At 47.2% G+C, this 22,133-nt stretch overlaps 1 protein-coding gene across 3 annotated transcripts in view; it reads left to right on the top strand.

Annotated features, from left to right (window-relative positions):
• cd109 (CD109 molecule) overlaps nucleotides 1-22,133 on the top strand; it is a 159,180-nt gene that overhangs the window by 101,624 nt on the left and 35,423 nt on the right. For all 3 annotated transcript variants that reach the window (XM_052011714.1, XM_052011716.1, XM_052011715.1), the window contains 3 exons: nucleotides 4,092-4,227; nucleotides 16,037-16,213; nucleotides 21,776-21,857. In XM_052011714.1, coding sequence (XP_051867674.1) covers nucleotides 4,092-4,227; nucleotides 16,037-16,213; nucleotides 21,776-21,857 — 395 coding nt within the window. The remainder of the gene's footprint in view (nucleotides 1-4,091; nucleotides 4,228-16,036; nucleotides 16,214-21,775; nucleotides 21,858-22,133) is intronic.

A 22,133-nucleotide genomic window follows, 5' to 3' on the forward strand; every position in this document is an offset into this window, starting at 1 on the left:
AGATGACTAGTGTAACTCTTTCGAAACAAGGCCAGATAAATTGTGTGTGGAACTTCTGACGTGAAGATGACTGGGGAGAAACAGAAATGTAGAACAGCCACAGGGGTGGGGTGGGGGGGAAGGTACAGAATCATAGAAATGCAGGATTATAGAACTGTTACAGTGCAGGAGGAGACCATTTGGCCCATTGAGTCTTTGCTAGAGCAATCCCTCCAAAGGAAAAATTGAGATGAGGAAGGGCAGCAGGAGGTTGGCATGAAGCACAAATGTTAGCTTGGGTCAGAAGGGCTGAATGGCCTGTTTCCGTCTTGGGGGGCTCAATCGAAAATATAAATGGATGTAAAGCATTGGATGTCAGAGAATCAAAGAGAGATACTGCATGGAAACAGGCCCTTCGGCCCATCAAGTCCATGCCAACCATCAACCACCCAATTACACTAATCTCCCCACATTCCCACCAGCTCCCCCCAGACTCTACCCCACACCCACACACAAGGGAGCAACTTACAGCCACTGATTAACCCACCAACCCGCACGACTTTGGAATGTGGGGGGAAACCGGAGCACCCGGAGGAAACCCACGTGGTCACAGGGAGAACGTGTAAACTCTACACACATACAGTGCCCAAGGTCAGGATCGAACCCAGGTCTCTGGAGCTTTGAGGCAGCAGCTCTACCAGCTGTGCCATGGTGCCGTCCAAATGATGAAAAAGATTGACAACAAAACTTGAGAGGTGAAGATTCTGACAGCGTGGATGGCAGGGGTGATATTTTCCCTTGACTGGGGCTTCCTGAACTGAAAGTCACCTTCTCAAAATAGGGAGCTGGTCATTCAGAACAGAGGGTGGTGAGACAGTGGAATTCCCCATCCGATAGGTTTGTGGAGGATCAGTCATTCAGTCTACTTAAGGCAGGGACCAACAGATGTTTGGATATCGAGCGATGTGTGGTGGCGCAGGAGTGTGGTGCTGAGGTGAAAAGTTAGTCATGATCATACTGAAGACAGAATCCAGGGGTGGTGGAGGCAGATACAATAGAGGTGTTTAAGAGGCTCTTAGACAGGCACATGAATGTGCAGAGAATGGAGGGATATGGACTGTAAGGAGAAGGGTGTGGAAGCTTTAGAGAGGGTGCAGAGGAGATTTACCAGGATGCTGCCTGGATTGGACACCATGTCTTATGAGGATAGGTTGAGTGAGCTAGAGCTTTTCTCTTTGAAGAGAAGGAGGATGAGAGGTGACTTGATAGAGGTGTACAAGATGATAAGAGGCATAGATCGAGTGGACAGTCAGAGACTTTTTCCCAAGGCGACAATGGCTAACATGAGGGGGCATAATTTTAAGGTGATTAGAGGAAGGTATAAGGGGGATGTCAGGGGTAAGTTTTTTCACACAGAGAGTGGCGGGTGCATGGAATGCGTGATGGCAGAGGCTGTGGGGGCAGATACGTTAGGGACATTTAAGAGACTCTTAGATAGACACATGAATGATTAAAAAAAATATAGGGCTATGTGGGAGGGAAGGGTTAGTACTTAGAGCAGGATAAAATGTCAGCACAACATTGTGGGCTGAAGGGCCTGTTCCTGTGCTGTACTGTTCTATGAATGATCTATTCCTGCTTCTCTTAGTCATTGCCTCACAGAGTCACACAGCATGGACACCGGCCATTTGGTCACCTTCCTTATCAGATTCCAGCACTGGTTTTTATGTTCCCTCGTCACCCTCCAGCACTTGTCTCCACCTTCAACCTCCTCACACCTTCCTGGCTCCATCTTCCTCCTTTTTTCCCAACTCCACCCCTCCTCCTCTCCTCCCTGGCCCAATCTGCCTGTCATCCTTTACCACCCCTCTCCCTGTCAGTCCACCAATCACCTCAGGCTCCAGTCTCACCACTCTCCCGCTCCTGTCTACACTGGCCATCTCCTCCCTCTCCGCTCTCAGTCCTGACGTACGGTCTCAACCCGAAACGTCGACAGTTCCTTTCCGCCTACAGTTGCTGCTCGACTCGCTGAGTTTCTCCGGTAGGTTTTTGTTGGGCCACTGTGTCCACACCAACCATGGGGCACCCACCTACATTAATCCCATCTTCCGCCACTTGGCATATAGACCTCCATGACTAGACGATTCAAGTTCTCATCGAGGTGCTTCCGAAATGCTGTCAACAACTCTGCTTTCACCACTCACTTCGGCAGTGCATTCCGGGCACTCACCACTGTCTGGGTGGAAAAGCCTCCCCTCAGACCCCCTCTAGATCTATCCGGACGCACCCCGGCTTGGTACGGCAACTGCTCTGCCCGGGACCGCAAGAAACTGCAGAGAGTTGTGGACACAGCCCAGCACATCAGGGAAACCAACCTCCCCTCCATGGACTCTGTCTGCACTTCTCGCTGCCTCGGTAAAGCAGCCAACATAATCAAAGACCTCACCCACCCCGGACATTCTCTCTTCTCCCGTCTCCCATCAGGCAGAAGATACAAAAGCCTGAAAGTACATACCACCAGGCTCAAGGACAGCTTCTATCCTGCCGTTATAAGACTATTGAACAGTTCACTAGCACAATAAAATGGACTTTTGACCTCACAATCTGCCTCGTTATGAACTTGCACCTTATTGTCTGCCTGCACTGCACTTTCTCTGTAATTGTAACACTTTATTCTGCATTCTGTTATTGTTTTCCCTTGTACTACCTCGATGCAATGATGTGATGAAATGATCTGTATGGATGGCATGCAAAAAATCTTTCACTGAACCTTGGTACATGTGACGATAATAAATCAATTTACTAATTTAGATTTCTTACCCCTTACTCTAAATCTATGTCCTCTTGTTTTATTCACCACTGATGAAGGGAGGAAGTTTCCTGCATGCTACCCTACCCCTACCTCTCATAATTTTATACACCTCAATCATATTGTCTTTTAACCCCCTCCACTCCAGGGAGAACAGACCCAGCCTCTCCAGTCTCTCCTCATAACTGAACACTCCATCCCGGGCAATATCTTTATGTTTTAATAACAGAAGTTCTGAAAGGCAAAGGATACAAGTGGCGTACAGCTCAGGTGAAGCAGAAGAATTCCTGAAGTTTGGAACAGTAGAGAATGCTACAACCAGTCACTATTGGATTGGAGATTGAGGGGGAAAGGGGAGAGGCTTCGATAAAGAAAAGGAGGCGAAGCTCTGTCCAAAGTCAGAAGCAAAACAGGGGATATTCAGGATAGAATGTAATTGGTAAATTAACCAGGGAGATGAAGTTTTATTGTTTGAAAGAGCAGTGAGAGCAGACTCAATGTAACATCCAAAGGAAAATTGTAGAATTCCCTGAAGGAAGATTTGGGAGCTGGGTGTGGGTGGTAAACAATGGGGAGAGCTGGACAAATCAGATGGGTCCACCAACATGCCAACCCATTCACAACCTCCAGAGCAGAAATGTCAAATACGAGAGGGAAAAGGTTTAAGGTAAGGGGGAAAAGTTTAAAGGAGATTTATGAGCAATACACAAAGAGTGCTGGAGGAACTCAGCAGGTCAGGCGGCATCCATGGTGGGAAATGAACAGTTGGCATTTCAGGCCAAGACATCCTGATGAAGGGTCTCGGCCCAAAACGTTGACTGTTTATTTCCCTCCATGGATGCTGCCTGACCTGCTGAGTTCCTCTAGCGCTTGAGTATTGCTCTAGATTCCAGCATCTGCAGAATTTCTTGTGTCAAGGAGATTAATGAGTCAAGCTTTTTACACAGGGAGTGGTGGGTGCCTGGAACGGGCTGCCAGAGGAGGTGGTAGAGGCAGATACAACAGCAATGTTTAAGAGGCATTTAGACAGGCAGATGAACAGGCAAGGAATGGAGGGGTATGGACCTTGTGCAGACAGGTGGGATTGGTTAGATTGGCATCATGGTCAGTGCAGACATGATGGGCCGAAGGGCCTGTTCCTGTGCTGTACTGCTGTATGTTCGATGTGCTCTGAATGGCCTTCTTAGCACTGTACATTTCTAAGAATTCCATCCTAATCCCAATTTGCCTCCACCCCAAATGCCTTTATCACTGGAGATTCCCAAATCCCAGATTAACACTGTGCTTGCCTCCCTGTCTCCAGGCTGAAGGGATACAGCAGTCATTCTCCAAGGCACTCCTCCTGGCCCCTGACGAGCAGCCCTGGACTGAGACGGTGCAATTCACCTTCCCAGAGAACGTGGTGGAGGGCAGCCAGAGGGCTCACGTCACCGTGATTGGTAAGGAATCCCCCTCCTGACTGTCTTTGATATGCGAGGACCTGCTCCTGGTGAAGCAGGGCCGTGATTGAGCTCACGAAACGTTGTCTGGACCTCACTGAACATAGGCTTCCACTCACACCGTGTAACTGGACCTCATCCACGGGAGGCTTTCTGCTGGAATATAGTAACATAGAACATTGAACATAGAACAGTACAGCAAAGGAACAGGCCCTTCGGCCCACCATGTTGTGCTGAACTAATTAAACTAGTAATTAAATATCTAAACTAAGCAATCTGGTGTGGAGGGCAGACCCAGGGACAACCTTACTGAGCACAAAGTGAATGGAAAGGTTCTTTCCCTGAGGACGAAGGTCATGTGACCTTCCTACAACCATGACATTCAGGGATTTCTTAGCATTGAAGGGTTAGGAACACCTCCTGTGAATGGAAAAATCCAGGTTTTTAAGGGGAGTGCGTAGCTGCTGACATGTGGGGAACGAGCAATGCTGCCAAATCCTAATTCCTGAGATACCACTTGTTCCTCACTGACATGGAATCCAAGTCCACAGCTCCCTAAAAGTGGCCACGCAAATAGATACTGTGGTAAAGAAGGTGTATGGCATGCTTGCCTTCATTGGTCGGGGCAATGAGTACAAGAGTCAGGAAGTCATGTTCCAGCTGTGTAAAACTTTGTTTAGGCTTCACTTGGAGCATTGTGTGCAATTCTGGTTGTCCCATTGCAGGAAGGATGTGGAGTCTACCAGAGGGTGCAGAAGAGATTTGCCAGGATGTTGCCTGGATTAGAGGGTATGAGCTATAAGGAGAGGTTGGACAAACTTGGGTTGTTTTCTCTGGGGGCTGAGGGGAGAGCTGATAGAAGTTTAAATGATTATGAGAGGCATAGATAGACAGTCAGAATTCTTTTCCCATTGTGGAAATATCAAATACTAGAGGGTATAAGTTTAAGTTGAGAGAGGAAAAGTTTAAAGGAGATGTGCGGGGCAAATTTTTTTTACAGAGTGTGGTGGGTGCCTGGAATGGGCTGTCAGGGGTGGTGGTAGAAACAGATATGATAGAGACGTTTAAGAAGCATTTAGACAGACACATGAATATGGAGGGATATGGATCATGTGCAGGCAGAAGAGATTAGTTTAATTTGGCATCATGGTCGGCACAGACATGGTGGGCCGAAGGGCCTGTTTCTTTACTGTACTGTTCTATGTCCTCTGATGTCAAAGCAGACAAAATAATTTCTTTGCGAGTTCAATCCCGGGTGACCTCTCCTATGCACCAAAAGATTGGGAGCACGGCAGAAATCTGCCAATGTCACATGCAACGATTCTCTCGTGAGGAAGTTAAGAGTCAAGGGACAGAGTAGTCCAGCCACAAGAGGACCAGAATGAGGCTGAAGGTCTTCCTGCAGAATGTCACATCTCTCAGCGATGACAACCATGGGAAACGAGCAAGTGATGATATTATTGATGGGGCTGTTTTTGTCTGCTGCTCCCGGGATCCCTGATCCAGCTCTGGTGGCCTGATGTCCTGCAGTAATGGACTGTCACCACTAATCCTGTGTGGGGAATGTAAAAGCTGTGGAATGGGCAAAGAAGTGGCGGATGGAATACAGCGGAGGGAAGCATGGGGTTTGGTAGGAAGATTAAAGGTGTAGACTCTTTTCTAAGTTGGGAGAGAATTCAGAAATCAGAGGTGCAAAGGAACTTGGGAGTCCTAGTTCAGGATTCCCTTACGGTTACCTTGCAGGTTGAGTTGGTTGTAAGGAAGGTAAATGTAATGTTTGCATTCATTTTGATATGACTAGAACATAAGCAAGGATGCACTGCTGAGACTTTATAAGGCATTGGTCAGATCACATTTGGAAGATCAGTTTTGGGACCCCTTTGGGCCCTGGAGAGGGACCAGAGGAAGTTCACAAGAATGATCCCAGGAATGAATGGCTTGACCTATATTTGATGTCTCTGGGCCTGTACTCGATGGAGTTCAGAAGCATGAGGGGGGATCTCATTGAAACCTACTGGATACTGAAAGGCCTGGATAGAGCGGACGTGGAGAGTATGTTTCCATCAACAGGAGAATCTAGGATCTGAGAGCCTCAGAATAAAGGGACATCCCTTTGGAACAGAGATGAGGAGGAATTTCTTCAGCCAGAGGGTGGCGAATCTGTGGAATTCATTGCCGCAGATGGCTGTGGAGGCCAAGTCACTGGGTGCATTTAAGGCAGAGATTGGTAGGTTCTTGACTGGTGGGGGGGTGGGGGTTAAGGGTTACGGGGAGAAGGTGGGGAGAATGGGTTGAGAGAAAAAAAATCAGCCGCGTTTGAACGGCGGAGCAGACTCGATGGGCCAATTGGCCTAACTATCTTATGGTTTTATGGAAAAGCAGAATGGTAGGAAATGGAGAGAAAAAACGCACAGGGGCATAGCAGTTAGCGTAACGCTATTACAGCGCCAGCGACCCGGGTTCAATTCCCGCCGCTGTCTGTAAGGAGTTTGTACGTTCTCCCTGTGTCTGCGTGGGTTTCCTCCGGGTGCTCCGGTTTCCTCCCACATTGCAAAGACATACGGGTAGGTTAATTTGGGTTTAAAAATGGGCGGCGCGGACTCGTGGGGCCAGAAGGGCCTGTTACCGCGCTGTAAATAAAATTTAAAAAAAAAACAACCAGTGATACAGATGGATGGCCTACAGCAGGCTTGACCAGTTCCGATACAACTGAGACCGTTGGTTCCATGATATTGTTGAATTCGATATTGAGGGCAGCGAGCTGCTATATACCCAGGCAGAATATGAGGTGCTGTTCCTCAAGCCAAGAAGGAGCCTTCAGTCTCAATGTTTGAAAGCTTCTGTGTGACCTTCTATGGTGGGGAGTTCAAGTGGAGCATACTCACTACCCTTGGCCTCTTCAACTCTGTGCATAATACAGTTGGAGTGGAGGGTGGGTATTTTGGAGGCACATGGCTTTGAGTGCCCGTGTAGATGATCCTTACGCAACGTCAGACCACTTCCTTGCTTGTTGCCCATTCCCCAGCCAGCCAGTGCAATTAAAGCCACATTGTTGACTCAGGAAATAATGGAGACAATAGGAAGTCTCCAGACCTGACGGAGGGCAGGTAGGTGGAGTGTTCCATATCATGGGCTTAGAACCTCAGTCACTATCAGTGCTTCCAGATTCAAGAAGCATGTGTTTCTCATCTAAATAACATTCTGAGCTGGCAGTTCTATTTTGGGCTATGTAACTTATTGTTGCAAAGATTTTTTGTTCCTTTTTTTTCTCCCTACTGGATACGAATATTTTGTGGGACACATCTGTGTCCAATCTCATTTTATTTCAAGACAATCATTTAATCTGAAGTAGACAGATGCAGAGTTCTTTTCCCTTTATTTTAATTTTCATTTCGCCTTTCAATGTCTTCTCAAGAGAGCGGAGTTTCTTGCCAAGCTCCAGGTCTGCAGCACTGTTTCCCATCACCCGTTCTTGCTCAAATGGCTCTCCTTTGCTATTCGGTCAGTTTGTCCTCCAAATGTTGCAGTTACCAGCAGACATGACTGAGCTTCCAGAAACAAGAATCCTCACAAGAGATGGAATCTGGGACAACAAACAAAACGCTGGAGGAATTCAATGGGTCGGGCAGTATCTGTGGAGGAAAATGGGCAGTCGACGTTTCGGGTTTAGTCCCTTCACCCAGTCCAGATGAAGGGTCCTGACCTGAAATGTTGACTGTCCACTTCCCTCCATAGATGCTGCCTGACTTGCTGAGTTCCTCCAGTATTTTGTGTGTTACTCAAGAATCCTTGAATTCCTGGAGTGAACTTGGTACTGCTGTTTAGTGGATTGAAGCGTGAGGCAGTTTTTTTGAATAAATTGGCTGCTACTCCCTTGAGACAATGTATTGATTAGAGAAGTTAAATAGTTGAAAGGATTTATAAAGGAAAAACTTGGGGGACTTTTAAGAGGGGCTTGGATGGGCACATGAATGAGAGGAAAATGGAGGGATATGGGCCTTCTGTAGGTAGGAGGGATTAGCTACGTTGGCACAACATTTTGGGCCAAAGGGCCTGGTCTGTGCTGTATTTTTCTATGTTCTATTCCCTCAGGTGTGGCATGTCTATAACAGGAGTCTGACACCATCAATAGAGTCCTAGAGGTATACAGCACAGAAATTGGCCCTTCAGCCCAACTCGTCCATGCCAATCAAATTGACTTACCTGAGCTAGTTCTATTTGCCTGCATTTGGCCCATATCCCTCTAAACTTTTCCTATCCATATACAGTACCTGTCCAAATGTCTTTTAAGTGTTGTAACCATACCCACCTCTACCACTTCCTCTGGCAGCTCATTCCATATACCCACCACCCTCTGTGTGTAAAAAGTTGCCCCTCGGGTCCCTTTAAATCTTTCCCCTCTCCTCTCATAAAACAACACTGGAGGTACTGGAAATGTGAACTGAGAACAAAATGCTCAGCAGATCAGGCGGCATCTGTGGGGAGAGAAAAAAAACAAATAAAGCAAAAAAACTGCAGAGTTGGAAATCTAAGATAAAATCTGAAATGACTGGAGATGTTCAGATGAAGGGTCTCGAGCCCCTCATAGATGTTTTCCCTCCACAGATGCTGCCTGACCCACTGAGTCCCTCCAGCATCTTGGCTGTTGCTCCAGATTCCAGTGTCTGCAGTCTCTCTCATGTCTACTGAAATCTTTGGATCTCTGGAAATCCCTGCGGGTCCTGGCAGTTTCTGTGGAGAAACAAAAGTTAACGTTTTGGTTCATTGGCCAGCCTTCCTGACCTTCTACACTTCGAGCCTTTCCAAAGACAAATAAAATGAAGAACTACAGCGGGAATCTGGAACCCTGCCCCACACACCCAAACCCCCCACAAGGCACAGCAGATGTTTTCAAATACTTGAGAGATATGGAGAAGCATTGGGTAAATGGAGGTGAGGTACTGATTGGGAATAATCCAACTGACTGACAGCGAAGGAAAGGGGTATTTAAATTGCCTCCACCCCTATCCCTGCACTTGCTGCATTGTTATCTAACTGCTCACTGCAGGCAACACCTTACCTGGGTGATCATAGAGCATAGAACAGTACAGCACAGGGACATTCCCTTGGTCCACCATGTTGTGCCGAACCAATTTACATTAGTAATAAAGTGCCCAACTAAACTAATCCCTTCTGCCTACACAGTGTCCACATCCTACCATTTCCCTCACGTTCATGTGCCTATCTAAGAGCTTCTTGAATGCCCCTATTGTATCTGCCTCCACCACCACCCCAGGCAGCGTTTTCCAGGCACCCACCACTCTGTGTATAAAAAAAATTGTCCCGCTCGGCTCCTTTGAACTTACCCCCTCTCACCTTAAATGCATGCCCTCTGGTATTAGAGATTTCAACCCTGGGAAAAATATACTGGTTGTCTACTCTATCTATGCCTGTCATAATCTTCTAAACCTCTATCAGATCTCCCCTCAGTCTCCACCGCTCCAGAGAGAACAACCCAAGTTTGTCCAACCTCTCCTTATAGCTCATGCCCTCTAATCCAGGCAGCATCCTGGTAAACCTCTTCTGCACCCTATCCAAAGCCTCAACATCCTACCTATAATGGGGCGACCAGAACTGAATGCAATACTCCAGATGCAGCCTAACTAAAGTTTTATAAAGCTGAAGCATAACTTCCTGACTCTTGAACTCAGTGCTTTGACTAATGAAGGCAAGCATGCCATATGCCTTCTTTACCACCCAATCAACCTGTGTAGCCACTTTCAAGGAGCTGTGAACTTAGAGCCTAAGATCCCTCTGCTCATCAACACTGTTAAGGGTCTCGCCATTAACAGTGTACTGTCTCTTTACATTTGATCTCCCAAGGTGCAACCCTTCACATTTGGCCGGGTTGATCTCCATCTGCCATTTCTCTGCCCATATCTGCAACTGATCTACATCCCGCTGTACCCTTTGCCAGTCTCCTACACTATCCACACCACCACCAATCTTCGTATCATCTGCAAACTTACTAACCCATCCAGATACATTTTCATCCAGGTCATTCATATACATCACAAACAGCAGAGGTCCCAGTATGGATCCCTGAGGAACACCACTAGTCACAGCCCTCCAGCTAGAATAAGTCCCATCGACCACTACCCTCTGTCTTCTGCAGGCAAGCCAGTTCTGAATCCAAACAGCCAATTCACCATGGATCCAATGGATCTTAGTCTTCTGGATGAGCCTCCCATGAAGGACCTTGTCAGACACCTTACTAAAATCAATATAGACAACATCCACAGCTCTACCTTCATCAATCACCCTCGTCACCTCGTCAAAAAACTCAATCAAGTTAGTGAGGCATGACTTGCCCTGCACGAAGCCATGCTGACTGTCCCTAATTAGGCCATGGTTTTCCAAATGCTCATAAATCCTATCCCTAAGTATCCTCTCCAGTAACTTCCCTACCACTAATGTGAGACTCACCGGTCTATAGTTACCAGGATTATCCCTGTTTCCCTTCTTGAATAATAGAACAACATTAGCTACTTGCCAGTCCTCTGGGACCTCGCCTTTGGCTAGAGAGGAAATGAAGATATTGGTCAAGGCCCCAGCAATCTCATCTCTTGCCTCTCTCAGTAACCTGCGGTATATCGCATCAAGCCCTGGGGACATCCACCATAATGCTCTTTAGGAGACCCAACACTACCTCCTCCTTTATCTCAAAATGCTCCAGCATATTAACATGCTCCACACTGATCTCCCTGTCCTCCACATCCTTCTCCTTGGTAAATACTGATGTGAAGTACTTATTAAGAACCTCACCCACATCCTCTGCTTCCAAGCATATGTTCCCTCCTTTATCCTTGAGTCATCCTACCCTCTCCCTAGTTATCCTCTTGCTCTTGATGTATGTATAAAATGCCTTGGGATCAGTCAGAAGGGTCTTGGCAAAACTTTTCACAGACTCCGGAGAGTCAGATCACAAGGTCCTCTCTGTCTGGAACAGATTTGTAAAGGTTGAAAATTGGCGTTAGGCTTAATACTCTGGTTGTGAAGTTCACCACCACTGAAGGCAATGGCACTGTAGAAGCTCCCCAGAGGAATAAACTACTGAACTTTGCAGCCACTGTGTGATATGTAGCTTCTGGAAAATACACACAGGCAATGAATTTTGGAAGCCCAGGACATCACACACTTTTGGCACACCCCTGCTGGTATCATTGGGACTGGCACTAACACTGGCAGAATGCCAAACACCAGATGACAAAAATCTTATAAGTAGAGCAAGTTCTTGAGGACATTTTCCAGGACTCCTGAGATCAGCAGACTGCTTTGCTCACTAAGTCTGCACTGGGAAATATAATACGCCTTATATTCCACGTGGGTAGTTTACAACCCAATGGGATGAATATTGAACTTCATGTAACCCACTCCCCCGTGTTCTTTTCCCACGCCCTCCGCTTTTCCCAAGTTCTCTCTCCCTTTGTTCACTTTTTCCACCGCACCCCCCCCCCCCATCCCACCCCCATTATCTGGACATCACCCTCCTGCATCTGGTTCCATTTGTTCATCACCCACAGATCCATCCACTTCTGCCTCAGCCTACCCTTCCTCTTCCCTTCCCCAGCACGTTCCATCTGTCCATCACCCCCTCATTATCTGGTTCCACCTATCACCTTCCAGCCCCTGTCTCACCCCTCCCTCTCACCACTTTATACTGGCTGTCTTGGAACACAGAATATAGAACAGTTCAGCACAGGAACAGGCCCTTCGGCCCAAGATGTTGTGCCGAACTAATTAAACATCATTAAATGCCTAACTATTGATATTAGAATTGGTTTATTATTGTCACTTGTACCGAGGTACAGTGAAAAACTTGTCTTGCATACCGATCGTACAGGTCAATTCATTACACAGTGCCTTGAGGTAGTACAGAGTAAAACAATAACAGAATGCAGAGTAAAGTGTCACAGCTACAGAGAAAGTGCAGTGCAGACAGACAATAAGGTCATAACAAGGTATATTATGTGGTCAAGAGTCCATCTTATCGTATAAGGGAACCATTCAATAGTCTTATAACAGCGGGATAGAAGCTGTCCTTGAGCCTGGTGGTACGTGCCCTCAGGCTCCTGTATCTTCTGCCTGATGGGAGAGGGGAGAAGAGAGAAGGTTTGGAGTGGGTGGGGTGTTTGATTATTCTGGCTGCTTCACCAAGGCAGCGAGAGGTATAGACAGAGCCCATGGAAGGGAGGCTGGTTTCCGTGATGTGCTGAGCTGTGTAATCCCTTCTGCCTACACAATGTCCATATGCCTCCGTTCTCTGCACACTCATGTTCCTAAGACTCTTTTAAACGCCTCTATCATATCTGCCTCCACCACCACCCCTGGCAGCCAATTCCAGGCACCCACCGCTCTCTGTGTAAAAAAAAAACTCCGCTCATCTCCTTTGAACCTACTCTCCTCACCTGAACTGTGTGCCCTCTAATATTAGACATTTCCTTCTGCACTCCTCCCTCTACGCTCTCAGTTCCGATGCAAGGTTTGATCCAAAGCTTCGGCCACGCCTTTACCTCCACAGGTGCTGCCTGACCCGCTGAGTTCCTCCAGCAGTTTGCCTTTTGCGCTGGGAAATGTGAATGCTCGGCTCAGAGTTCCTCCTGGTGGTTAGGCTGAGAGACTGCACCTCTCATCCAGGAACTAATGGGTCAGAAAATGGACAGCATGAAGTTTGTGAACGTGAATCAGTCAAGGGTTGTATGCACTGCCAGATTCACATTTTCATTCCCTGAATTATGGTGCCTCTTTATTTTGTTATGGACTCAGTGAAAGTCCCTTTAAGATAGAGAGTGTGTGTGTATGTGTGTGTGGGGCGTGCTTACGTCAATAGAAGATAAAGGACGGAATGACGTGGTTGAAGAAGTAAGAAGAAGAAGGAGAGAGAGAGAAGGGAGAGAGACACCAGCCTGCTTGTTTTCTCTATCGATGGATGAGAAACAATAACTGTGTTTGCCACTGAAATCCATGTATGGAAGTTGGAAGTAATCCGGTGGAGTTCACTTTGTTGCTGACCTGTAGAAGGAAACAGGTATTTGTGTGTGGACGACCACGGTTCGGATGCTTTTCGGGGTGAGGAAGTCACTACCGAGTAAACACTGAAGTGTCGTTTGGGTTCCATCGTGGAACATTTGGATTTCGTATGTACCCTCTCTATGTTTTTCTACATCTACATCTTATCTTCAGACAACGGTGGTTGTTGAAGAAGCCCTTGCTCATGTTTCACCTTATGGCTTGCGGAACTGAACTTTAAGAACCATTCCGGAACTGGGAGTTTTGGACTTTGTCACAATTTGCGTAAATAGTGACTATTAAATGCATGGACTGGGTGGGTTTATACATTGCTGAAATCTTTATACTTTTTGGGATCTGGGCCAAAGTGTGGTTAAGACAACGGATACACAAGAGACTGCAGACTCTGGAATCTGGTGCAACAAACAATCTGCTGGAGGAACTCAGCGGGTCGAGCATCATCTCTGGGAGAGCGGGGGCGGATCACAAGATCACAAGACAAGGGAGCAGAAGCAGGCCATTCGGCCCATCGAGTCTGCTCCTAGGAAAAGGGAAAAAGAAATGGGGAATGGGGGAAAGAAAAAAAAAACTATTCTAATCCCAATTTCCGGCCTTATCCCCATATCCCTTGATACCCTGACTATTTAGATATCTATCTCTCTCTTCCTTGAACGCCCCCACTGATCTGGCCTCCACTGCTGTACGTGGCAAGGAGTTCCACAAATTCACCACCCTCTGGCTAAAGAAATTTCTCCTCATATCTGTTTTGAAACTGTACCCTCTAATTCTAAGATTGTGCCCTCTGGTCCTGGACTCACCCACCAAGGGAAACAGCCTAGCCACATCTACTCTGTCCTTTCCTATCAACATTTTAAATGTCACTATGAGGTCCCTTCTCATTCTTCTGTACTCCAGTGAATACAGTCCAAGAGCCGACAAACGCTCATCATATGTAAGCCCTTTCATTCCTGGAATCATCCTCGTAAATCTCCTCTGAACCATCTCCAACGTCAACACATCCTTCCTAAGATGTGGGGCCCAAAACTGCGCACAATATTCCAAAAGAGGCCTCACTAGTGCCCCGTAGATCCTCATCAACACTTCCTTACTTTTATACCCTATACCTCTCGAAATGAATGCCAACATAGCATTCGCTTTCTTTACCACCGATCCGACCTGGTGGTTAACCTTTAAGGTATCCTGCACGAGTACCCACAAGTCCCTTTGTACTTCCGTACTTTGAATCTTCTCTCCTTCTAGATAATAATATGCCTGCTTACTTCTGCTTCCAAAGTGTACAACTGCACATTTCTCAACATTGAATCTCATCTGCCATTTCCTTGACCATTCTCCTAAACTGTCTAGGTCCCTCTGCAACCTTCCTATCTCTTCAATACTCCCTACTCCTCCACCTATCTTGGTGTCATCCACAAAGTTAGCCACAAAACCATTTATTCCATTATCCAAATCGTTGATGTACAAGGTAAAAAGGAGCGGTCCCAACACCGACCCCTGTGGCACACCACTAGTAAACGGTAACCAACCAGAACGAGATCCTTTTATTTCCACTCTTTGCTTCCTGCCAACCAGCCAATGCTCCAACCATTCTGCTATCCTACCCGTAATTCCATGATGGGAAGGTGTAGAGGAGGCCACAATGGGAGCACCAAATGCAGTAGACAAGATTGGAGGAGATGCATGTAAGCCTTTGCCTCACCGGGAAGGCTGTTTAAGTGGTGAGGAAGGAGGTGTAAGGACAAATGTTGCATCAACTGCGAGGGCAGGGGCAAGTACCAGGGGTCAGGGACGGGTGGGGGGGGGAGGGATGAACAGACCAGTGAGTCACAGAGGGAGTGGTCCCCATGGAAAGGGGAAAGGAGTAGGGAGGAGAAGATGTGGCTGGTAGTGGGATCTTGTGGCAGCTGGCGGAAATGCCAAAGGATGACATGCGGAGGTTCATGGGGTAAAAAGTGAGGAGTAGGGGAACTCTGGATGGAGGTGGAGTGAGAACAGAAGTACGAGAGACAGACGAGATGCAAGATTGGACTCCATCAACCACAGCAGAAGGGAATTGGAACTGGAATTGGTTTATTATTGTCACTTGTACCAAGGTACGGTGAAAAACTTGTCTTGCATATCGATCAATTCATTACAGGGTAAAACAATAATAGAATACAGAGTAAAGTGTGACAGTTACACAGAAAGGGCAGTGCAGGTAGACAATAAGGTGCAAGGTCATAATGAGGCAGATTGTAAAGTCAAGAGTCCGTCTTATCGTACTAGGGGACCATTCAATAGTTTTATAACAGCGGGATAGAAGCCATCCTTGAGCCTGGTGGTACGTGCTTTCAGGCTTTTGTATCTTCTGCCCAATGGGAGGGGGAAGGGGGGAGAAGAGAGAATATCTTGGGAGGGTGAGTGGGGTCTTTGATTATGCTGGCTGCTTTACCGAGGTAGTGAGAAGTCCATGGAGGGGAGGTTGGTTTCTGTGATGGACTGAGCTGTGTCCACAACTCTCTGCATTTTCTTGAGGTCATGGGCAGAGCAGTTGCCGTACCAAGCTGTGATGCATCGGGATACGAGCTTTCTACGGTGCATTTGTAAAAATTGATGAGGGTCGATGGTGTTTCCTGTAAAGAAGGACACTTCAAATGTCCTGGAACAGAAAGCCTCATCTTGAGAGCAGATGTGGCAGAGACAGAGTCAATTTGAGTAAAAAACTAAATGGAAAAGTCTTGTGATAATCGATTCGTTCTTTCAGGTGACATCCTTGGACCTTCCATTAATGGCTTGGAAGACCTGCTTCAGATGCCTTATGGCTGTGGTGAACAAAACATGATCAGATTTGCTCCAAACATCTACATCTTGCAGTACTTGACGGCTGTAAACCAAGTGACAGAGGAGATGGAGATGAAAGCCTTGTCCTACATGATCCAGGGTGGGTAAATTCGTAATTTGGTTTATTATTGTCACATGTACTGAGGTACAGTAAAAAACTTTAGCATGCTGTCCATACAGATCATTTCATTACAACAGTGCATGGAGGTAGTACAATGTAAAACAATAACAGAATGCAGAATAAAGTGTCACAGTTATAAAGAAAGTGCAGTGCAAGCAGACAATAAGGTGCAAGGGCCATAACGAGGTGGATTGTGATGTCAAGAATCCACCTTGTCATCCGAGGAGATCATTCATTAGTTTTATGACAACGGGATAGAAGCTGTCCTTGAGCCTGGTGGTACGTGCTTTCAGGCTTTTGTATCTTCTGCCCGATGGGAGGGGGGAGAAGAGAGAATGTCCGGGGTGGGAGGGGTCTTTGATTCAGGGAGAAGTGTAGACAGAGTCCATTGAGGGGGAGCTAGTTTCTGTGATGTGCTGAGATGTGTCCACAACTCTCTGCAGTTTCTTGCAGTCCTGGGCAGAGCAGTTGCCATACCAAGCTGTGATGCATCCGGATAGGATGCTTTCTATGGTGCATTGATAAAAGTTGGTGAGGGTCGGCAGGGACATGCCAAATTTCTTCTGCCTGCTGAAGAAGTAGAGGCACTGGTGGGCTTTCTTAGTTGTGGTGTCTGCATGGTTGGACCAGGACAGGCAATATTTGTATTATTATATGTTACTGCAGTGTTTCTCACACTTTTTTGTCTTGAAGGTCAGTGGGGAACAGGTCAGCCATTCATCTTGCCCTCACAGTAGAGGACCTGAACTTCCAGCTCCTATCTTTAGCTCCAACACCAGTCACCTATTCCCATTTGTACGTTGCTGGAGTTTCAGATTATGGCATCAGACCCATCATGAACTCGTCAGGAAGATCACCCAGCTTTCTGTTGAAGTGTCAATTCCAACCAGATTTTTGGCCTACTCAGAGTCCTGCCAAGCTAACCACATCACAGTGGATAGCACATATTTTCTTGCCTTTGAGTCAGCAAGTTGTTAGTTCACTTCCCACCCTAGCAGTCATCGAGTCATACAGCACATAAACAGACTCTTTGGTCCACTGGATCTGCCCCATCACCTCTACATTTACACCAATTCTCTTCTTTAATTCTCCCCACACTCCCCTCAACTTCTCCCCAGATTTTACCATTTACCAGGGCAGGCACGGTAGTGTAGCAGTTAGCATAACGTTATCACAACGCCAGTGCCCCGGGTTCAATTCCGGCCACTGTCTGTAAGGAGTTTGTACGTTTTCCCCATGGCTTTCCTCCAGGTACTCTGGTTTCCTCCCACATTCCAAAGACGTACGAGTTAGGAAGTTGTGGGCATGCTATGTTGGCGCCGGAAGCGTGGCGACACTTGCGGGCTGCCCCCAGAACACTCTACGCAAAAAGATGCATTTCACAGTGTGTTTCGATGTACATGTGACTAATAAAGAGATCTATCTACCTATGCACCAGGGGCAATTTACAGCAGTCAATTAACTTACCTATTTTTGTGCCTCTTTGGGATGTGGGAGGAAACCGGACGAGACCAACATGGTCGCAGGGAGAATGCGCAAGCTCCACACAGACAGCATCCATGGTCGGGATCGAACCTGGGTCGCAGGAGTGGTGAGGCAGCAGCTCTACCAGATCTAGTGCAGCGCTGAGGAAATGCTGAACTCAGATGTGTTGTCTTTCAGACAAGGTGTTGCACCAGACGCTTGTCTGGCGATCCCTTGGAACTACTTTGAAGAAGGATGGGGGAGTTTTTCACGATATTTCACGCCAATGTTCAGTTAAAGTCACTGAAGGAAGCATGACTTGGTCATTATCACAAGGCTGTTTGTGGGAGCTTGCTGTGTACTAGTTGGCTGCTGCGTTACCTGTATGACAGCTACATCTCTCACCCATGCGTCTTGGAGAATGTCTCACCGATGCCCAGTTCTGAAGCAGTGCATGTTAATAGAATGTAGAACACTACAGCACGGTACAGGGCCTTCGGCCCACAGTGTTGTGCCAACATTTTATCCTGCTCTAAGATCTATCTAATCTTTCCCTCCCACATAGCCCCCTATTTTTCTGTCCTTCATGGGTCTATCTAAGAGTCTCTTAAATGTCTCTGATGTATCTGCCCCCACCACCTCTGCCAGCAGTGCGTTCCACGCACCCACCACTCTCTGTGTAAAAAACATACCCCTGATATCCTGTCAACAACTTGACTGGGTTGTTGCCTTGTGTTAAGAATTTTAAAATTTTTTTAAAATTTTATTTACAGCGTGGTAACAGGCCCTTCCAGCCCAACGAGTCCGCACCGCCCTTTTTAAACCCCCAAATTAACCTACCCATACATCTTTAGAATGTGGGAGGAAACCGGAGCACCCGGAGGAAACCCACGCAGACACGGAAGACCAAATCAGACAATGCTTGTGTGTGTGAGGTATTGGCAATTGATTTATTATTGAGACATGTACCGAGATGCAGTGAAAAGCTTCTGTTTGTGTGCACAGAATTAAGATAAGATACAATATCTTTATTTGTCACATGTACATCGAAACACACAGTGAAATGCATCTTTTGCGTAGAGTGTTCTGGGGACAGCCCGCAAGTGTCGCCACGCTTCCGGCGCCAACATAGCATGCCCACAACTTCCTAACCCGTACGTCTTTGGAATGTGGGAGGAAACCCACGCAGACATGGGGAGAACGTACAAACTCCTCACAGACAGCGGCCGGAATTGAACTCTGTTCGCTGGCACTGTAATAGCATTACGCTAACTGCTACGCTACCATGCTTAATGGGATTAGGTGATGCAGCCATCCAAACAAAGAAGGAATTAGGAAGTTTCAGCATCAGCACCCACTTCTCAATCACCTTCAATGCAGTAACCTGTCCCCAGGTGCTGTGCAGAAATGTGAGCAAACACAAATTGAAACTGAGCCACATAATTTGGGCAGACAACCAAAAACTGGATCCAAGAGGAAACTTTCAAGGAGATTCTTAAAAGAGGTTCAGAGAGCTGAAGGTGCAGTCTGAAGACACAGCTACTCAGGGGTGGAGGAATTAAAATCTGGCATGATCAAAGGCCAGAGTTAGAGAAAGCAGGGAGGGCTTTGCTGGGCTGGTGGAGGTTTCGGAGGTAGGGAAGGGTTTTGACGGATGAGGATTAGGAAATCGAAACATCACTGGATCATGGTTGAATAAGTACAGGGAGTTGTGGGTGACAAGGGTGTGCTGACGTAGAGTTTGGATGGTCTCATGTAATCATAGGGAGATTTGGGGGGTGATAAGATAAGATGCTGACATTGTTCAGTGGTGTCATTGGCTACAGACAGTGTTACATCATCCACTAGAAAGCTTAGGCTTAAACTAGCACTGACCCCAGTATCACGGTGCCAAGGAGAGGTATTGCACAGAGTGAGGTTCTGTTCCCTGTGTGATTGGAAGGTCCACCTCTGAGGAGTCGTTGGAGTACTTGCAGTCCTCCCAATGTGTTGGCCAAGGTCGGTAGCACTTCATGAGCTGAGGAAAATGTCTAGCTTCCCAGTGTGTGTGGTGACAGGGAGAGAGAGAGGGAGAGACAGAGATAGAAGATGGAAAGGAGGAGAGAGGAAAAGAGAGGGGGAAGGAGAGAGAGAGGGAGGGGGGAAGGAGAAAGAGAGGGAGAGGGGGAAGGAGAGAGAGAGGGAGGGGAAGGAGGGAGAGGGAGGGGGAAGGAGAGGAAGAAGGAGAGAGGGGGAAGGAGAGAGAGAGGGAGAGGGGGAAGGAGAGAGGGAGAGGGGGAAGGAGAGAGAGAGGGAGAGGGGGAAGGAGAGAGAGAGGGAGGGGGAAGGAGGGAGAGTGGGGGGAAGGAGAGGGAGGAGGAGAGAGGGGGAAGGAGAGAGAGAGGGAGAGGGGGAACGAGAGAGAGAGGGAGGGGGAAGGAGAGAGAGAGGGAGGGGAGAAGGAGAGGGAGAAGGAGAGGGGGAAGGAGAGAGAGAGGGAGAGGGGGAAGGAGAGAGAGGGAGAGAGGGGGAAGGAGAGAGAGGGAGAGAGGGGGAAGGAGAGAGAGGGAGAGAGGGGGAAGGAGAGAGAGGGGGAAGGAGAGAGAGAGGGAGGGGGAAGGAGATAGAGAGAGGAAGGAGAGGGAGAAAGACGGTGAGAGAAGATGGCAGGAGTGGCAGAGGGCAAAATACTCAACAGGAGGAAGTGAAAAACAAATTGCTGGAGGAAGCTCAGTGGGTCAGGCAGCATCTGTGGAGACAGAGGGATAGTCGACATTTTGAGCCAAAACCCATCATCAGGGTGAGAGGAAGCATGGTATTGGGTTTGCTCTGTGCATTGAGTAATCCTTCCTGAGACAAATGCATATTTGTTTCTACCCCTTCACAGGATGTGAGTGTTGTTGGCAAGGCCAGCATTTATTGCCTATCCCTAATTGCCCCTCGAGCTGAGTGGCTTCTGAGGTCATTTGAAGGCAATTAAGAGCCAGCCACATTGGAGTGTCTGGAGTCACGCAGACTGGGTAAAGGCGGCAATTTTTTCCCCCTGAAGATTCCAGATGGATTTTTAGAATCCAGTGGTTTCATGGTCACCACTGAAGATTCAGGCTTTTTTTAAAATTCCAGATTGATCTAATTAAGTGCATTTAAATTCCCCAGCTGCTGTGGGATTCCAGTCTATGCTTCTGGATCATTTACTGCAACTTCTGGATTATTAGACCAACAACAGTAATGTAACCACCATGTTATCATTTCCACGATACACATAAGTCAGAGAAACGCGTGAAGAAACTGATGATTTGGCCTTGGAAGTTGGTCCAGTCTTCACTTTGTGGTTGAAATTTGGTTTGTCCCCTTTGACTCTCACCGACTTTTACCAATGAACCAAAGAAAGCATCCTATCAGGATGTATCATGGCTTGGTATGGCAACTGCTCTGCCCAAGACCGCAAGAAGCTGCAGAGAGTTGTGGACACAGCCCAGCGCATTATGGACACCAGTCTCCCCTCCTTGGACTCTTGTCTTTACCTCTCGTTGTCTTGGTGTAGCAGCCAGCATAATCAAAGACCCCACCCACCTGGGACATTCTCTCTTCTCTCCTCTTCCATTGGGTAGAAGATACAGGAGCCTGAGGGCACGTACCACCAGACTTAAGGACAGCTTCTACCCCACAGTGATAAGACTATTGAACAGTTCCCTTATACAATGAGATGGACTATGACTTATGACCTCATGACCTCACGATCTACCTTGTTGTGACCTTGCACCTTATTGCACTGCACTTTCTCTGTAGCTGTGACACTTTACTCTGTACTGTTATTGGTTTTACCTGTACTACATCAATGCACTCTGTACTAACTTAATGTAATTGCACTGTGTAATGAATTGACCTGTAAGATCAGTTTGTAAGACAAGTTTTTCACTGTACCTCAGTACAAGTGACAATAATAAACCAATACCAATACCAGATTCCTGTCCTCAGCAGTTCCTCAAACTCATCTTATGCACAGAAGCTGCGTTTCATTACTTCCCTGGCAAATCAAGTTGATCCAATTCTCCTGTCAATGTCTGAACACTTCTTAACAACACTTCTGTTTTGCAGGTTACCAAAGGGAGTTAACATACCAGCGGACCGACGGCTCTTTCAGCGCATTTGGAAACTCTGATTCTTCTGGAAGTACTTGGTGAGGAGGTTTCTGGAGGGATGGTGTGGAAAGGCCCCTTCTGTCCGTAGCTTCCATTACAAAGCTCTCATTCACTCAGTAGTGGAAGCAGCCCAAAAAAATGTCGCAAGATTTACGGCTTACTTCTCCTCTGTTTAATTCCTGAGGAATGTGGTGGGGATAACTATCAGGAAGGAGTACATTAGGAAGGAACAACCAGCAACTCATTCACACTGAATGACTTTCCATCATTCCAAATGGATTCAGTGGAGGGAGAAGCAGTGACTGTTGTCAACC

The sequence above is a fragment of the Pristis pectinata genome, chromosome 3 (genome assembly GCF_009764475.1).
Source record: "Pristis pectinata isolate sPriPec2 chromosome 3, sPriPec2.1.pri, whole genome shotgun sequence".
NCBI lineage: Eukaryota > Metazoa > Chordata > Chondrichthyes > Rhinopristiformes > Pristidae > Pristis > Pristis pectinata.